The 20,757-nt window shown below is 31.0% G+C and overlaps 1 protein-coding gene across 1 annotated transcript in view; it reads left to right on the forward strand.

Annotated features, from left to right (window-relative positions):
• The first annotated feature begins 4,443 nt into the window (after positions 1-4,443).
• LOC107451128 (protein kinase, cAMP-dependent, regulatory subunit type 1) overlaps positions 4,444-20,757 on the forward strand; it is a 136,862-nt gene continuing 120,548 nt past the window's right edge. The window contains exon 1 of the mRNA XM_016067126.3: positions 4,444-4,861. Within this exon, the coding sequence (XP_015922612.1) occupies positions 4,856-4,861 (6 nt within the window). The 5' untranslated portion in view covers positions 4,444-4,855. The remainder of the gene's footprint in view (positions 4,862-20,757) is intronic.

Consider the following 20,757-nt stretch of genomic DNA (forward strand, 5'->3'; position numbering starts at 1 on the left):
ATACACCTGAGGTTGATTTATAATAACCTGAAGTGTAAAATGACACACCTTAGGTTGTTGAATAAATACTTCCACAAGTGTAAAAAAATATATTTCAAGCTGATAAGTAATAACCTAAGGTCGAACAAAATACACCTGAGGTTGATTTGAAATAACCTGAAGTGTAAAATGACACACCATACGTTGAAAAATATATATCTCTACAAGCATAAAATTAGATACCTGAGGTTGAAAAATAATTACCTGAAGTGGAACAAAATACACCTGAGGTTGATTTATAATAACCTGAAGTGTAAAATGACACACCTTAGGTTGTTGAATAAATACTTCCACATAAATACTTCCACAAGTGTAAAAATATATACTTCAGGCTGATAAGTAATAACCTAAGATTGAAAATGAGACACTTTAAAGTAGTAAATATCTACCTCTTCCCAGGTGTAAAATTAAACATCTCAAGTTGAAACATATATACCTCTGGAGGTATATTTAAGGTATATTTGAGGTTGGTTTTTAGGTATTCATTTGCACCCTTTTTAACCTCAACGACGTATTTACAACAACCTCCTTTCTACCTTTAAAATATACCTCGTTTATACCTCATTTATACCTCGATTTTTTCATAAGGGTTGTGTCACTTCTCTAAGTTCTCTTTTCTTTTAGACATATTTTTAAAGGCCTATTTTTATGCAAATCATATTTCGATGAATATAATAAAATTCAGATTTTTTGGTCCCGCAGTGGACTGATCGTTAAGACACGGTTTCCAGCAGATCACCGAAGTCAAGCATCACTGACTACAGTCAGTGTGCGGGTGGGTGACCACTTGGATCAGTCTGCGTAGGGACCGAGGGTGTGCGGTATTGGTCCTCCTTAAACTGTGCTACCGTAAAGTGCTCGACTTCGCGCGCAGGTCGTCGGGCTACCGAAGCGGGGGTGCCATCCCCTCCGCAGAGGATCAAAATTGTGATGGCATGTCTTCGGATCATCCTCCGGGATGTTTCCCAGACCGTCGCCAATAGCCCAATGTGCAGCTCTAGTGCGGCGTAAATTAACAACAACAACAACATCAGATTTTTTTATTCTGTTTTTATTTGTGTTTTATTAAATGACGCGTTTTTAACTAATTACTCAAATACAAACAATTTTTTTATAAAAAGCTGCACTGCTACTATTATAGAAATAAATTTTTAGCAAGGATTCACGAACTCTGGTAGTGCTCTGTCATGGTACATCATAGCTGCGGATGAACTATCGTAGTCATGACACAACAGAGGACTGATGTATTTACTTTAATACTTTATTTTCACAATCTAATTATAAAGATTTCCCAAATGGAAAATGAATGCGCGTGATGGTGTCAGAAATAAAGCAGCGACGTCGGTGGAATCTTCCATATTATTTTATTTTTTGTAGTTTTGAACCCAGCCCAGAAGGCATGGAAACTGCTGGATTAAATACGAGGGTAAACTAGAAATCATGGAGAACGTTTTGATGGAACTGACCTTCATTAGCGCTACATGGATAAGAGAATCACGAAAGCCTCTTATGGAAAGACAGATTACAAGGGGACTCTAACCCACGATCCGTCTACCACCGAAGATACTTCACGTCAGTATTGTGGTCATTGTTAGCCCAGAGCAGGATTCAAGCCAACAAACCACTACTGTGTTTCGAACATTGGAAGGAGAGTGCTCTATCCCTGAGCCATCGCTGCTCTTTTGGTACCCTTTATTTTTTATATAACCGTCGTTGAACAGTTGACCCAATTTTTGGGTTTACGACTACTAATGTTCAACTAGCCTTGTAATTTTGAACCCAATCCAGAAGACAAGGGAACTCCTGTATCAAGTATTGGGAGAAACTTGCCTTCGTGGAAGACTTTTTGATGGAACTTACCAGCATTTGCGTTACATGGAGAGAAAGATCTCGAACAGCCATCGCTGGGATCGAACCCCGGTTCACCTCATTGGAAGGCGAACTCTCTATCCCCTGAGAAATCACGGCTCTGGTACCCTTTATTGCCATAAATTGAGGTATATTACGTAAAAAAATAAATTCTGACTATAATGTCTTTGAAAAAATAAAACTTTGATAGATGTATCCGATGTCCAACCGGAATTTTAGAATGTGCCCTTAGGCACAAAATGGTTGGAGACCCCAGGGTGCAGGATAAACCTTAGAGAAGCAATTAAGAACTCTTGTAAAAGTTTTGGTGAACGTCTTACATCTTTATCAGATCTGCCAAGACACAGAGCAAGCAAACACCTTGATCTCAGAGTTCAATAAATCCATTCGCAATTGACGAAATAGCAGTAATCGACTCGTGACAGGTGTGCAGAATTTAAGAGTAAAGGAATGGTACAATTCCATTCTGCCTCTAAAAATCGTTCTATTTCACATTGTTTCTTTCTTGATGCATCGATCTTAGAAATACTTAACATTCACTGCAAATGCTCTTATGTGAAATAGTTAATCAGTTGAAGACAGTCTACATCAGGGGTTGCCAAACTTTTTTGATCATCGACCCCTACATAATTTTTCAAAATCTCCATCGACCCCCATAAAAGTAATTTTCTGCTAATTAAAATAAAACTCTCTTAGATACCGTGTTTGTACATTTATTTTATGATTTTGAACATTTATTAAAGTAATAGTACATAGTGTAACAATAGTTTTATGAAAAATACATTAATGTTGAAATATAAATATGATATTATGAAATAATATTAATCATAAGTAAGTAGAAATAATATGTAAAGTAACTATGGATTTATTGCTTCTTAATCAATGCCTGGTGTTTTTCCTTTTTTTTCTTTTTTTTTTTTTTCTTTTTTTGCAAGGTTCGCTATATTGGGTTCAAAATTGGTCAATTTTAATCTTAAATCCCCTCGAAACTCCACATTTAATTTATTTCTGTTCTTAACCGGCTTCAACCATATAGGAACTTGGAAATTTGAGCAGAAAATGGCACAATAATCCAATCAGGGATGTCATTGTTTTCCAAATCAACAAAACGCAGTTTAAAATCGTCGCTCAGTTTTTGAAGATTACCTGTATATATTTCCAAGTCTTCTTCTTTTATTTCTAATTGTCACATATCTGAAAAATACTGATAATCCTTCGACCAATTGACCCTTACGGTTCGGATCGATCCCCTGGCTCAGATCGACCCCCGCTTCTGTTAAATAGACCCGTGGGGGTCTATATAGACCACTTTGGTGACCTCTGGTCTACAGTGTACTCTTCTTACCTTCCTTTGAAAGCTCTTATGATTGCGCTGCTAACGTTACTGAAACTATCTTACTACTTTATCTTGTCCACTTTTCGTTGGGACTGACTATTATGTAAGATAATTAACGCAACTAATTCCATGCTAGTCAACTCTTATTAACATCACTTCAGTTTCTTCATATGATTGACCGTGTAAAGCTAAGTGCAGATGGCGCTATTCGTCATAAGACTTCCGTCTTACTACGTCCGACTGGTTTTTTCGCCTAAGATTGAAAAAGCGTACTATTCAAATATTATTATAACTGTAGTGTTTTCAATATAACTCTTTCTTTCAATCTAATTTTCAACGAAACTGACAAATGAATTCGGAGGACGCTGCTAGTTTGCTACCCAAAAAATAACAAAAGTGCTATTTTACACGAATATAGCCAAATAAGGGATAAAACTCAAAATACGGATAACCTTACACTTCTTTTTTGCTGTGATATTAATTTTGTTAAATTTGTTTTAAGCTCATGACCAGTTAGAATTTATAAATTACCGAAAACTCATGAATGGTAAAATTGCGCGTAAATTTAAACACAGAATAATAAAACTTCCTAGAATATTAAACCCGCTCACACATCACCTCGTAAGCAGAATGCGCAGAATAAGCGGAATGATATACCGGAAGTTTTCTAAATTTCTTCCGGTTTTAGGAAACTTGTTATTATTTACATTCGGTCAAACATCCATAAATACCTAGTAAATTTTATTCAAGTTCACACAAGATAAATATCTAAAAGCAAGGAAAAGTTTCATTATTATATGTTAAAAAGTGAAAAAGAATTTACAACCAGTTTACTTAGTTTTAAAGCCCTTTTTTTTAGATTGTTATGAAGTAGGTCAACAAAATTGAACATTCGCCTTTAAAGTTCATTCAACAACTAACTACAAAAATGAAATTTAAGACTCCAGAAAGTAGAAGGAAATATTCTATTATAAATACGGAAGACAAATTTCAGAATCCAAAAGCCTCAAAAATTTATGACGCGAAACTAATGCATCGCAAAACTTATATCAACCATTTCAAAGAAAAACGATAAAAGGTATGACAGTCATAAATAATTAGCAAGACGAGCGTAAAAGCTATGCAAAATATATCAGCTTCAAAGGTTACTCCCACATTTTTATCGATTCAACACGTGGGAGTAGTTAAGTCTTCTATTTGTTCTACCTATTTACAAAAGATACAGTCCCAGTTGCAAATATCACGAAACATATGAATTTCAAATAAGGCTAAAGCGTCCTTAATAATTCCCTTCAACATATTATCTCCTTCGTTCTAATTACTACGACGATATAAATAAAAAAGAACTTTGGTGCTAAACAATAGCTCTAGTTTTAATAGATGTCGAGCACATTTTCCCATAAGCCACACCTTTATTGACGTCATTGACTACGCCCCACTGACCCTGGAATGTTCGGAGAAAAAAAATGCCGATTCTGCAGACTCTGAAAATGACTGCGTTCCTCATTTCGCCTGATTGAAAACTTTCGGTTGAGTTGAGTTGGCCAGACGCACAGAATCGTTTTCTTTCTCCGGAAACTCTGTACCTCAAACGTGGTTAGCGGCGCCCAAATGGAGGTATGTCACTTCTGGTTTCGCTTCCTCTTTCATTTCCTAGGTGGCGCTCCTGTAGCTAAATTACTTCCAATAGTTTATTTTTAATCCTCATATTTTCCTTTTGTTACAACAATCTGACACTTTGATTGAGCAAAAGTGTATTCGAGGAGCAATTTTTTTTTTTTTTTAACAATTTCGATTTTATTTGGAAAAGCTATTTTTGCTCACATCGTCTAGCGCTTATTGTTTTAAAAGAATTTCTATTAAAATTTAAATACAGTCATAATAAAAGAAATTAAAAAAATACGCGTTAATAATATAGTAATCCTATATATGAAAACGTTTTTGTTTAATAATATGTGCGAACAAAATTTGTGAACAAATTATTAACTAAAATTGCAAACGATATATTTTTTTTAATTATTGTTGTATGATAAAAAATTTTCGTGCAGAGTTAATTCTTTATTTCAAATGAAAAAAAAATATTATAATTGCATTATAATGAACCGTCTTGTGACTTGTGACTGGATCTATTTAAGATTTTAAAACCGCAATTACTGTTTTATGTAATTTAATCTCTTAATTTTCAAAAGTTTTAGAGATATAATAACTGCTACTTCTTATAAAACTTTATCATTGTTTTTATGTAAAAAATATTGAGAATTATCACATTAAATTTTTTTATTAGTCTTTGCATAAATTAAGGAAAAAGTGTTGAATTAAACTTAAGGAAAAGTTTTTAAAAAAATAAATATCATTAATGAACAAAACATTGTTAAGTAAAAAAATATTATTTAAAAATATAAATAAAATTTATCTCTATTATAAAGGAAATATTAGTTAATGCTATAGAGGAAATATTAATCTATATCATATCAGATAGAGTGTTTTTCTCGTAATAAGAAAGAAAATAAAATTAATCCATTATAACATAGTATTGATTCGTGAAATTTGGTAAATAATTTTTTTCAAAACTAATTGCATTTAAGATTTAATTTTAATTAAATACTGTAATCTTATAATTTTTAAATATTTTTTGAATCTATGAAAATATATATTACATGTATATAACATATTATATAACATAGGCATGAAAATGTAATTTGAACAATTCTCAAAAACGTTCAGTGATTTTTGACAATTTTGGAAGCGTCAAGTCGGTAATGAAATTGGTGGGTATTTTTCACTTATCATTGTTTGGATCGGGGTTCGATTCCCCGTGCTTTAATAGCTAGTCTGCTCTGATTATACATTCTTTTATTCTTCTATAGTGTCTGTCATTGAACCTTAATATTTTGGATCTGACTAATTGCACCTTCTCCTATCGTGTCTATAGCTATTTCATAGTTATGTGGGTTGGGTTGTACCTTCTCCGATCGTGTGTGTAGTTCGGGTCTTAGTAATGTAGATCGAATTGCATCTTCTCCTATCGTGTCTGTAGTTCGGGTCTTTGTAATATGGGTTGGATTGTACCTTCTCCTATCGTGTGTGTAGTTCGGGTCTTAGTAATGTGGATCGGATTGCATCTTCTCCTATCGTGTCTGTAGTTCGGGTCTTAGTAATCTGGGTTGGATTGCACCTTCTCCTATCGTGTATGTAGTTCGGGTCTTAGTAATGTGAGTTTGATTGCACCTTTTTTCCATCGTGCCTGTAGTTCGGGTCTTAGTAATGTGGATCGAATTGCATCTTCTCCTATCGTGTCTGTAGTTCGGGTCTTTGGAATGTGGGTTGGATTGTACCTTCTCCTATCGTGTGTGTAGTTCGGGTCTTAGTAATGTGGATCAAATTGCATCTTCTCCTATCGTGTCTGTAGTTCGGGTCTTTGGAATGTGGGTTGGATTGAATCTTCTCCTATCGTGCCTGTAGTTCGGGTCTTTGTAATATGGGTTGGATTGTACCTTCTCCTATCTTTTGTGTAGTTCGGGTCTTAGTAATGTGGATCGGATTGCATCTTCTCCTATCGTGTCTGTAGTTCGGGTCTTTGGAATGTGGGTTGGATTGCATCTTCTATCGTGTCTGTAGTTCTGGTCTTAGTAATGTGAGTTGGATTGCACCTTCTCCCATCGTGCCTGTATTTCGGGTCTTAGTAATCTGGGTTGGATTGCACCTTCTTCCATCATGTCTGTGATTCGAGTCTTAGTAATGTAAATTGGATTGCATCTTCTCCCGTCGTGTCTGTAGTTCGGGTCTTGGTAATGTGGGTTGGATTGCATCTTCTCCCATCGTATCAGTTGGCTCTTAGTCTGGAGCTGGAAAATTTCACGTGGATTTCGGTAGCGTGGTGTGAAGGCCGAATGAATACTGCCACATTCTGTCTTTTGATCTAAATTGTGGTAGCGTAGTGAGCGAATGCACCAGTATAATCTTCAGCATTAAACCCTCATAGCTCAATAGTGTATCTTTAGTGCAACTTTAACCACCAAATTAAGAATTTTCTTATTAAGAATTTTCGTGTTTTCTAAACATTTATTATATTATTATATTTAACACTTATTGTCAGTTTAAATTATAAATAATAAAAATATTTTTCTACATTTCTGCTCAGTTCTGTACTTATAATGGATAGATTCTTACAATTTATTATCATTTTTTAAATTAATAATAATAAAGAATACGTGTATGAAAGAATTTGAAAAACGTATGCTACATAAACTTATTCAAAGCACTTAGCATAAAAGGAAAGCTCTTATGATTTGCTTGAGAGTGTGCCAGTCATTAAATGAAAAGGGCAAATAATATATTTCATACTATCGTCAACCGGGCGTACTCGGTCCAACATTAAAAATTTTTTTTAATTTTTCTACTAAATCAACAAAATAAGTCATACAGATATTTGTAAGCTTAAATAGTTTATACGCTATTTGTGTGTGTTTTTTATAATAGTTTTAAGAAATTTAACAATTTTATCATTGGCAACACTGGAATTTTTGTAAGTCATTGTTAGATGATTAAATTGTTTAATTCCAAACTTTCCATTGTTTAGAATTTAGATGATTGAACTATTTACCTTCAAACTTTCCATCCTTTAGATGATTAAATTGCTTAACTCTTAATTTTCCATTGTTTAGATGATTAAATTGTTTAGCTGCAAATTTTCCATTGCTTAGATGATTAAATTGCTTACCTCCAAACTTTCCATAGTTTAGATGATTAAATTGCTTACCTCTAAACTTTCCATTGTTTTGATGATTAAATTGCTTACCTCTAAACTTGCCATTGTTTAGATAATTAAATTGTTTACCTCTAAACTGTCAATTGTTGAGAAGATTAAATTGTTTACCTCCAAACTTTTCATCGCTTAGATGATTAAATTGTTTACTTCCAACCAACGTTTTGGTGATTAAATTGTCTATCTCCAAACGTTCCATTGTTTTCCACTGTCCAAATTCAGCTACGTGATAAAAATAAGGTAAGTATTAAAATATTACCTTAAGTAATTTGTTACTTATCTGATATAATTGTTTTCTTGTTTTTCTTTTGGGGATACGTTTTAAAGTTTTAGTAGAAAAAAAAACCTATAAAATCACGTCCGATATAAAGGATATTCTCGTTTATGAGTATGTTGACATCAAGAAAAATCAACGCTCCCAAACAAATGAAACGAGGATTCTGTGCTATGTTATGAAGGTAAAATAAAAAATAAAATGTCTAAAAGTCATCCATGTTTTTAACTCTAACAATTTGCGTGTTTTTTATGTCTAAATGTGAAAATAATTTTTTACTAATTTGCAACAAGACGTTACAATAGCCTAACATTTGAATTATATTCAATTTCTATTAAAATAAGGGCCCGCCAAAGAAGCTCTAAGCTTGGGTTTCTTTAGTTCAAATTATTAAAAAGGTATAAAAAAATTTTAAAAAAAGAGAGAGATTTAAAAAAAAAATTTGCAGTTAGGTTTTGGACATTGTGCATTTGAGACATTGAAAATGTGCAGTTAGCTTAATTTGAACTTCGCAAATCCAATTATTATATTTTTATCAACGAACATGTAGGTGAAAACTTGAAAAAGTAGCTCCCGATATAGCGTGATTTTTAAAAATTTAATTTGACTATGATATTAAATATTATTAATCATTCCTGGAATTTAATAAATACATAACGAACTAGTGCAGAAATAATAAAATATTTAAATTTTTCTCTTCGCTACTCCTTAATAAATAAAACTATTTCTAGGGAAAATTAATATCTTTTGTCGTCAAGATTCAGGTGCTTGCAGTTAATTGAAAAACCTCCAACTTTAAGTTCGATATGTGATTTTTTTCCCGTATTAAGAAACTTCATTTTTCCAATATCCTGTTGTAAGCAATTAAAAAAGGTAAATTCTGTATCTATTATGTAATACCTTATCTCCTAAAGCGATTAAAAAATGCATGCGTTTAGATAATGATGTTTTTTGCTTTTATTATAAGAAACTAATTTCTTTCGTAAATTCGCAAATTAATATTTTAAATTCACTTAATAAGATACTTCAAGGAAAATTTGAATAAAGGACTTGTGAAATAATAGCAAACAATAGGTTTCTATCATAGATATAAAGGGCTCGCCTATGGCTTTGTTTTTCACAATTCAACCGGGGAATCTAAGAAGTCCTTATCCTCTACATTTGCATCTGTTTTCTACAATATAATGCACGATGTTACTTAAAGGTCGCGCTTAATATAAATTTTTAGAACCCATGTCAAAAATAAATTACAAATTTATGCAAAATAGAATTCGCATATTAATATTTAGACAAGGGAAAATATTTTATCGAAGTCTAATAAATCAATACTAAGGAAGGCAGGACAGAAAACGCCGAACCCTGTTTAATTGCTTGAGAAAATAGAGAGGTACTGAATGCTGATCATTTGAAATATCCTGGAGTTTCTTCGGGTAATCAAACCGACTTTAAAAGTTTTCCTCACGCCTTCCTCTGTACTAATTCGACAGATTTCGATTGAGTTTTAGTTCCTTCTTAATGATTTGCGACTTCAAATATGGATACTACAAAAATTCTAAAAATTAATATCACTGCTAAAGTGAAAAAAAATCACTTATTCTACAGATTACCTAGTTTATGAACAGGTTGATTAAGTGATCCGTTAAAGTGTTAAAAATGCTTCATTTCCCAAATTACCTAGGTACTCTGCACTTAACCTATTAGCACACGTTAAAGTGAAAATAAGTTTTTTGTTGGGAACATTAGCAAATAACATATTAACTTTTCTGGACGCTTAAATTAATATGATATTTACTCATCTTTTGCTATAAAACATACAGTTACAACAATCAAACAAGCAATACAATTGATAGAATCAATCATCAATTGCTTTAAAGACCATATTACAAAGAGTCAAATGGTTTTAAGTGTTATTACAATTAAGGAAATTAACATAACATCATTTATTAATTTTTTGATCCTAAGAATCAAGTTAATCTACACAACCAAACAATCGACAAATTAATTGATGGAATTTTATTTTGTAATCGGCGTTGAACTGCCGAACCAATTCTGAGTTAACGACAATCAATGTTCAACTCCGTAGTCTTGTAATTTTGAACCCAACCCAGAAGACAGGGGAACATTGTCATCTGCATAACGCAATTGTGCTTTGTATTTGTGGTGTAGTTATGAATTTTGTAATTGTTTGCTTATGTGCTGCGTATTGTGCGAGCTAGACTGTCGGCCAGACGTGGACTATACGGTTAAGGGTTTTGCAAACCTAGGTACGTGTCCACGTCTGGAAAAAAAAGTGGGGAACACCTGGATTAAGCATTGGGACAAACTAGCCTTCATGAAAGACTTTTTGATGGAACTAACCAGCATTTGTGTTACATGGAGAGAAAAACCACGGAAACCTCTCACGATCAGCCCGATGGCAAGGGGATCCAAACCTATCCGTCTACCATTTAGTAAATTTTACGTCAGCACAGTTTTCATTTAGAGTCAGGAGCAGAATACGTATTATCAAGCCACTTGTATTAACCGGCCACTCTATCCCCTGAGCCACCGAGACTCTACTGGATAGAATGAAAAAATCAAACTTTCAAACTTAAATGATACAAGGAACGTTATGCGCACATAACATGTAAATTGCGGAAAACTCTTGATTCCACACTTTAACGAGCCGCGCTATTTAATCTTTAGATTAAATAGATAAAGTGAATATTAGCCACTTTCCAGCTTTATACGTAACACATATTTAGGACGGTGATTACAGAACACCCAGTATAAAGGGGCGAATGCCGTAGAATTTATTGGTTAAATGTTTGGTTGTGATGCTTTTGTTAGTTTTTAATAAATAATTATGTTGTTTTTCATTAATGAGATTACATCTTTTTTTACGTCTGTAACAAATGCTTAATGTACTTTTAATATTAACGAATAATATAATGTAGTAGGTGTAATGCAGTAATGTAATAAGTACATTTTAATATAATGTAGCAGTATTTTTTTTATACATGCCAGCTCAGTTAAAGTTCTAATTGTAGACAGTAATATCGAAGAAAAATTTTAATTCATTCTTCGGATTTTATTTAAGCGCAGTTAAAATAAAAAAGATCTTCATCGTTAATCTTATGAAGAGTAAAAAAAAAAATTCAATCGTTAAAATTTTTATAGCTGGCTTTCTATGTAGTTTTTAGAATCGTTAGTTTAAGTATTGAACTTTTCAACGGAGTAGAAAAATGTTTTGTTCTTAATTTCAAAAATTTTAGTAGCTAATGGCGACTTATAATTTAAAGTAAAATGCTGTCAACTTATTCAAACCAAAAATAATGCTGTTCCAAATGTTTAACACGTATTAAAGTGACAAGTTTCATTATGCACAAAATATAAATGATGTATGGTGATCGATAAATTTTAACGGTGTGTAATGTTCAATATCTTTTTACGTACGATGAAAATGAATATTTATAAGGAAAAAAACAATTTACACAACATCTATTAATTTTACGATTAGATTTAAATATAAAAAAGTGAACAAAAAAGAAAAACACATTTTTATTTTTGCTCCATTAGCTTATCTGATTACATAATTATTTTCGAATTGCTAATTAACGTAACTTAATTAGTTACAAATTACGTGTTTCTTTCTTATATATACCTTTGTTTACATTATTTATTCTAGTTTAATGCAGTTAATCAGTATACAGTACTGTATAGCTGATAGATTCTAACAACAACAAAAATTGAATTACAAAAATTAATGACGTTGTATAACTTAAAGTAACATGCTTTCAACTCTTTAAAAACAAAATATTTAAAACTATATACACATATTAAATGAAAGTAACTAAAAAGAAAGCATGTTTTTAGTTTTGTTTCCTTAAGCTTATCTTATCACCTAATTGTTTTCCTAATATTAATTTACAGGCTTAATTAGTTGAAAACTTTTTTATAGAAACATAAAGAATTGTTTTGGAAAAATCTTTTTAAATAAATGTATTAATGTTCGAATTTATTTAATTATTTTAGTATGAAATTTTAGTAAATAATTTAAATTAAATAGCTTTTTTAAATATTTCACTTAACAAAATTATGCTTTAGTCAAATTATTGTAATTCTTTTTGTCAAAGCCTCAAGTGTTAAAGAAAGCTATTCAATTTAAAAAGCTATCAAAAATTATTTTAATTTCCATTCAATTCTCAAATAAGTTTAGTTTTGAAAAAACACTTGCTTTAAAATACTATTGATAACATTTTATTTAACCTAGAAAAGAATTAAGAAGTCCTTCCATTTTAGAAATTTTTTTTAGGAAATACCTAAGAGGTGTACAACTTGCTGCCCATACATCACTGGCTGCGGTCAGTGTGCGGGTGGGTGTTCACTTAGATTAGTCGAGGGTGTGCGCTTGGTCTTCGTAAAACTGTTCTACCTTAAAGTGTTCGACTTCGCTAGCAGGTCGTCGAGCTACCGAAGCGGGGGTGCCATCCCCTCTGCCATAACCCATTGTGCAGCTCTAGTGCGACGTACATGAACTACAACTACAACAATGTACATGTCGATCTCTGAAGAAAAAAACGAATATAAAAATTTCCAAAATTACATAAACATAAAGAAATTACTAAATCTTCAAAATTGTCTTAAGTTGGAAAATATTTTATATCCAAAACGGTTAATAAAAACATAAAATTTCCGCACTGTTTTAATACTCGTCATTTGCCAAATGAGAAAAATGACGTCACGTGTCAAATGATAATGCGTTACAAATGTGGACTCAAATGTTATTGTAAAATCTTTTAAAAAGTGTAAAATTTCGAATTCTTCGCATTGATTTTTTTGTGAGACATAGTAGATGAGGATGATGTCGAATCCATTGCAGAGTGGGATCCGTATGATGACACTGTTAACGTTATTGAATCCAGCAGAGGTGATGTTCTGGAATTTTTAAATTTGTAGATTTATGGTACGTTTTAAAAGTTTTCATTTTTAGAAATACTCTTGAATAAATTATCTTAACTTTTCCTATTCTTAATTTCTTTTTTCTGAACATAATCTAAGCAGCATTGTTTCGAAAAAAATTTATATGTAAAGAAACTTTGATGAAAGAAAAATACAAAATCCATTGCAAATAACATATTAAAAATAGTTTCTGAAAGGGATAAATCAGTACAAAGTTATTCATATAGATCTCATTGTTTATAATGCATCGATATTTCACGATCAACGAATGTTCTATTTTGTAAACTGGTGTATAAATCGACCCTCTGATTTTTGTACAATTTTGGTGGTTCGAAAAGTCGACTTTAACACCGGTATATACGGTAGAGATCAATAATGACCCTATTTATATAAATATGTAGTTCGCTATATTCTGTTCCATAAAAATTCTGTTCCATAAAAATGACACTCAGATAAAAAAAAAATTTAAAAAAATAAAAAAAACACGCACCATTTTACTCTAGATTGTACTGAAAAAATGGTATCTAAAAGCTCTTTTATTTACTTATAAACTTTAAATGGTAACATTAACTAAGTATTTAATTTAGAATTTTTTAATAAATGCTTTAAAATGATTGATTTAAAAAGCTGATTAAAATGAAGTTGATTTAAAAAATTAAAATAACAATATTATTACTAGTATACGCGAAGAGTGATTTTTTTCCCTGGAGCTCTCAAAGCATAATTTATTTCATTACTAATAAAATTGATTTTTTTACATATATTTGTAAGCTTTGTTGTTTATAAGAGCAAACTCTTTTTTTTCTTTTAAGTCAATAAATACATTATAAAACCATTATTTTTGTAGAACGACATAAATTTCAAACAGAATCTCTTATGACATAAATTCCAACCGAATAAAATTTGCATTTGATGGTTTTCTACTAGTAAAGCAATCCTCCTTGGTTTTAAGTATAAAAAATCTTTATTTCAAGGTATGTATCATATTTGTCTGCATATTCATAATAATAGTAATAAAGAACATTTTATCAACGTAAAGAGGTTTAACATGCTTTTATCTGATAAAAAATTTTCTGACTCACAAAAAAAATACCTGTTTACGAAATAAAATATAGTGAGAAATACTTCACAAGCAATAAAAAATTTATTTTTAAAAAGATTTTAAAAAATATGCAAATAAAAAGTAGGCAATGTCTTTCAACGCTTGCAAACTGTTAATTAAATTTTAATCCCAGCAAGGACATCAATTATAAATGTTTGGAAACACCAATAAAATGAGGATTTTTATCTGAGAAACGTTAGTAGAAAAAGATTTTTAAAAAAATATAGTTCTTACAAAATCAAATTTTTCAGAGAACTAATTATTTCTAATTTTCTTGTAAAAAAAGAGTAATGCACACAGATTGTGATTATTATTTTAGCGACTAAAACAGTTGCATTTTTCTCATTTAATTAAGATATTTTTATCTTGCTAACAATTGATTGTTTTTCATTTGGAAAAAATTATACACTCATAGCTGTGAGATGTGTGTGTTGGGTATTTTAGCAATAATTAATAAATGTTGAATAAGAAAAATAAGATATGACAAAGCATTTTGCAATAAAATGTTAGATTTTATTTTTATTTGGAAACAGGAATTTGATACCAAATCTTTTTCTTCAGAAAATTAATATGTAATGGTACTCGCAGCAGTTTTTATTTGGATTTGTTTTTAACATATGCAGACAGTTAATTAGAGCATATTTATCTTTCAAAAATATATTAGTTTTTAGGCCAGAATTCATAATAGTATGTGACTAAAATTTAATTAAAATTGATTGCTAAGAAAAATACTTTTTTAAAAGTAGACGTAAATGTGTGAATAAATTATATTCTTTATTGTGTATAACTTATATTGTATCAAAATTGGTTGTTAAGAAAAATACTTTTTTTAAAAAGTTGATGTAAATATGTGAATAAATTATCTGATTCTGAACCTTGTGCAACCATTTTCGGAAGCACAAAAAAATGTGTTTTTCTTTAAGAAGCCACAATTAGTTTAATATTCATCAATTAATTATAATTCAATTATAATTCAATTGTTTCATAGCTTAAAAAGAGTGATACTAATTTGTTTTAAAAAGTATATGACCAAGTTAAGTATATTTTGGAATTGAAAACACATTTGAAGCTTTCCACATTTTTTTCTGTGACATTATAGTATCAGATTTTTAGCCTTTTGTGTGGGAGAATTAATTTTGTTATTTTTTTACTGTAGATAAATTGTACTTAAATCCAGGGTACGAAATTTCGTCTCGCCACTAGCTCCCGAATATTTAGAGCTAGCTAGTAAATAACGGGGTTCCAGTGAGTGTAACAGAGTTTAATTCTAGTGTAGCATAGTTTAACTCAAGAATAACAGAATTATATGGAATTTGACTCTAGAGCTGCGATTGACAGATGGTATTTCTGATATTTTAATTTTCTGATATTTTTCTTATTTTAATGACTTCGAATGATATGCGAATGGTATTCAAACCGTTGAAACCTTATGGGAACCTTTTTATAAGGTAATATTAAAATTACTTTGCAATAAATGTTTTTCCATTCTACAGTTTCTACGTTTTTTAACAGTTTTGGACACTAAAATATTCTTTTTTTTTTCATATGTTATATTTTAAAAATTGTTCATATTTTTCTGAATAATAATGGCGACCAAAAAGTTAGCTTTAGATCTGAAATTTCATACCCTGCTCAAATCTTTTACTTTTGAAATAAACCTACAAACTACATTTTTTTATTGTCTTTGTTAGACACTCAAAAATTACATTAAATGAATTAAAATAGATTCTCATAATTTACTCATACATAAAAGAACATCTATAAAATATGAATCAAATTTTAAATATTTTACAAGTCTAAAAAGACAGCTTTACAATTGATTACATTGTATCACTTATTCCCTATGTAATAAGTGATGTAATGTAATAAATCAAAATAGAGAATTTATTACATAATAACTTTTTTAAACAAGAGAATATTCATTCGAATTGCTAGCCTCCTAAATTGTTCCATTTAAATATAATTTTTCTTAAATCTGTTAAAAAATTCGTTTAATTTAAAACATTTCTAAAACCATTTGATTCTGGTTTGTTCCTGAAAAATGCTATAAAATGAAGCATAAACTACTAACTTTTAAATTTACGTTACTTATTTTTTAACTTTTAAATCTACGTTAATTATTTTATCAACTTCTAAATGTATGTTAATTATTTTTTAATTTATGTACTTTCATTAATCACTTCTTAAAATTTTAAGTTTACATTAATTGTTTTTAAATTAAATGTGCGTTATTTATTTATTTTTTAACTTTTAAGGATCTTGAAAGTAACCATTAATATAAAAGCAATGTTGCTATATTAACTAAAATTCAAGAAAAAATAATATTTATTTCTAGAATTCATTCCAGAAAAATATAACTAATACATTTTAGAATTCATGAAATTTGTGTACATAAAAGCAAAATCTATGTGATAAAGGATTAATAATTCTCAAAATAATCTTGCTTGCAAATTTGGTATTGGTATTTATTGAAATGCTCTAAACCTTCAATTATGCCTGTAAAAACCAAGTTGACTTAATTGAATCTTTCATTTTAAAACTAATCTGTAATTTATTAATTGTGAAAATAATAATGTTATATAAAGCATCATAAAGATTTTAATATAACTAGTTAGTGCTATTATAGGCTATTTAAACAATAACCGCATTTGTTATGGCTGTCAGACAGTCACGTGTGGCCCTGTCTGACGAGTTAATTTTCAATTGTATGGAAATTCGAGAAAAATAAAAATTTTATAGAAGCGTGGTTGTTTTTATTTCCGCGTTTATTTTAAAACCACGTTCCTGCAATAATTTTAGATTCTCTGGAAATAACCGAAATAAAAAAGAAAAAATACAAATTTCAGTTAGAATTCATTTTTGTTTATCAAATAATCATTTTCCGATTTAATGCAGAAAAGATTTTAGAAAATGCGTACGTAAGCTAGTATATTTTACGTAAGACTATCGTTTGAACGAATGTTTTTGTTTTCCTTAAAGGAAAAGTATTTCCATTGTTTTTTTTTCAAGTCAAAATTACTTGCTCTGGTTGGTCTTTAGTTTTTAATCCACTGATCTGAATTCGCGTAATTTTTTCCTAGGATTCTAGAACTATTTGGTCTGTTTTCATTTATTTTTAAATTGATGTAACCATATCTCTATTATTTCTTCATCACAATTACTGGTTGGTCTATCTTTTAAATCTACTGAACTAAATTCCCACAATTGTGTAATAGTCCATAATTCTTGAAATGTTTGGTGTGTTTCCATTTAATTTTAAATTGTTTAGCTGTATTACTATTGTTTTTTCCAAGTGAAAAGTACGGGAGCTGGTTGGTCTACTTCCAGTTACTTGTAAATCCACTGAACTGAAGTCCCATATTTTTGCCAAGAATTTTTGAACAATTTAGTCTGTTTTCATTTATTTTTAAATTAATCTAACTTCCATTATTTTCTCCAAGACAAAATCACTTGCAATGGTTGATTTACTTCGAGATTGCGTTTAAAAGCCAGTGGAGCTTGACTTCGGTGTTCTACTGGGAACCGTGTCTTTACGATTAGTCCTCTGCGTGACAGTATATATATATATATATTCATTATTTAATCCAAGTTACAATTACTTGCACTGATTGGTCAGTCCACTGCGGGACAGTATATATGTATTCATTATTTAATCCAAACTACACAGTGAATTCTTTTTTAGTCACTTACTTCGCTTTATCATATGCTATTATACCTTTCGTTACTCTAGCTAATTAAATATATTGCAGCAAAATGTCTCAAAAAGGGCAAACAATTCACTCAAAAGAAAGAAATATTATCAAATTTATGAAATATTTAATGTTAAAAAGTGATCATTAAGATTGCGAAATAAATATTTTAGTCATACGATCGCCAAATGGCAACCTTTTCAGGATTGTTCACATCCTTCTCCCAAAAATAGCAAAATAGTATCGTCGGATACCACGTGATGAAGGCGGAGCCTAGTGCTAACTTGTGGTGAACGAACTATACTGCTGAGATCTCTTCGTCAAAATTATTGCAAAATGACCCTTCAGAATTTGTTAATTGAAAGAATTGGCTAAAAGTCCCAGCAGCAGCATTCCCTATAATGGGCTTAATGGATCCATCAATATTAAAGGATATACATATATCAATATCAATATATACACAGATATATCAACATATACAAAAAGGGCTTCATGAATAGTCACAATTGCAAAAGAGGTTTCGAAAAAATTTTTTAAGGAAAAATGTATCTTAGCAACTTTTAGATCATTACCCATAAAAAGTTTATTAAGAGACTGTCTATCAATAACATACGAATCGCGTCTTTGACATATCCCGTGAAACTTTTGTGTGGAAAAAATGGAAAGATGTAACTTTCAACAGAAAAGGTTCATTAGCTTTCGAAATTTAGGTGGAAAAAGTCGACATGTTTCGAGCGCTGTTAAAAAGACACTCATTATCAAGACTCACCAACACGTGAAGGATGAAAACAAAACTTTATAAAAATGAAGCGCAAAGTTTTCAACGAAAAGATGGGGGGAATAAAGGTGGAAAACAAAACAATAAAAAAAAAGACCGGCAGCCATGAGAAATTGAAAGAAGTAGCTGAAAGAGGCAAATTAGTACACCATAGATTTCCAAGTTGAATGAAGAAAAAATGAGTTTCCTTAATAATGACTGCTATTATTTACAAGAAAATTGGCATGAAAGGGAGAAAATGCTATTACGTTAAATGTATTGTATTCAATATTGGGAATTTTGAATTGTTTCACAAACAAACGAGAACTTCAAACTATTTCTTAGATAAAATAGAGCTGAAATATTATAATGAAATTGACCTTATTAGTTATTTTAAGGGAAACTTGAGTTAATCAGAAGAAAGAACAATAAAAGGAAAACCCAAATTGAGTGTCAACTAGTGATGAGATAACATCGGAAATATCGATATTTTTTAAACATCGCAAAAATTTTTTAAAACAAATCTAATGAAAATGATAAAAGGTGAATACTCTGTCGCGCCGTAAATATCAAATTTGCTATCATGATACCATCTTAGTCGTGGTGGCTTAGGCGATAGAGGGTTCACCTCCCGTTGAGGTGACACAGGTTTGAATCCCAGCCGTGAATGGTTGATATAAATTCAATCCCTGGCTCGCACCGACCAGAGTGCTGACGTAAAATTCTCAGTGGTAGACGGATCATTGGTTAGAATCCCCTTACCGTCAGAGGCTAACCTTACACGGGTTTCGAGGTTTTATTCTCCACGTAACCCAAATGCGGGTTAGTTTCATAAAAAAGTCTTCCGCGAAGGCTAGTATGACCCAATGTTCGGTTCAAAAGTTAAAAATTATAAGGCTGCTGAGTTGAACTTTGGTGGTAGTAAACTCAGAATTGGGTCAGCTGTTCAACAGTGGTTATAAAATAATATGAAATAAAATAAAAACTGATATGACAGAGGAGAAAAACTTTTGGTTTTATCGAAGTTAGATGCATACACAAGGTTCCAATAATATGCCGCAATAAATGATTAATCGAATTTTTGATGGAAAGCATATCTGTTGTGTTCACTGTATCTCAGGGCTCGAAAAACCGCCCGTCCGCCCGTCCTCGGCGGTCAAAAATTCCCCGCGGACAACAAATTTCTCGAATCAAACGTCCGCGCGGACGGCCATTTTCCCGTAAATGTTCGTGATACATTTTCAATTCTTGTTATCTTACAAGAGTCTAGCACCTCACTTCTAAAATGACCCTCTAATCTAGAAATACAGTAACATACTGCGCAATAATGATAGAATTGATGTTTTTTCTGTCTGGGAGCGGTTGAAAGAGTTTTTTCAGCAATGAACTTACAAAAAAAAACCCATTACGTACTGGTCTTAAACAATAAGCGTTAAACGCAATTATGAACATCCACCTGAATGGAAGCCCCCATTCAGATTTCTGTGCCGAAACCTATGTAAATCATTGGCTTGATTGTGGAACTGGCAAACGTCATACTTGATTCATTTAATTCTCGGATAAATTGACATTCCAGATAACTTAACCTTAGCTATTTAAATTATTTCATGAAAGAAAGAAAATATTTCATAAAAGAAATTCTAGGTTTTACTATTAGTAACCTAGTATTTCTTTTATTACTGTATAATGTAATCCTCGTATTTGTAATCCTAGTAACTACTAATTAATTTATATAAATGTTAGTAATAAATAAGAGAAAATTACATTTATTTAGAAGCGACGGGTTAGTTTCAAAGCAGGACGGGTACATTGTTGGACAAGCCGTCCTCGGTGACGGGTAAAATTTCTGAGCTTTTTCGAGCCCTGCTGTATCTACATTTTAAAGCTAATTTTTTTTCTCCAATGTTGCAAGGGTTGCATAGGCAAGGGATGTGATAAATATATCTCAGCAATTATTAATACTGATAGGATCTGAAATATCAGAT

This window comes from Parasteatoda tepidariorum, chromosome 10 (assembly GCF_043381705.1).
Source record: "Parasteatoda tepidariorum isolate YZ-2023 chromosome 10, CAS_Ptep_4.0, whole genome shotgun sequence".
In the NCBI taxonomy this organism is placed as follows: Eukaryota; Metazoa; Arthropoda; class Arachnida; order Araneae; family Theridiidae; genus Parasteatoda; species Parasteatoda tepidariorum.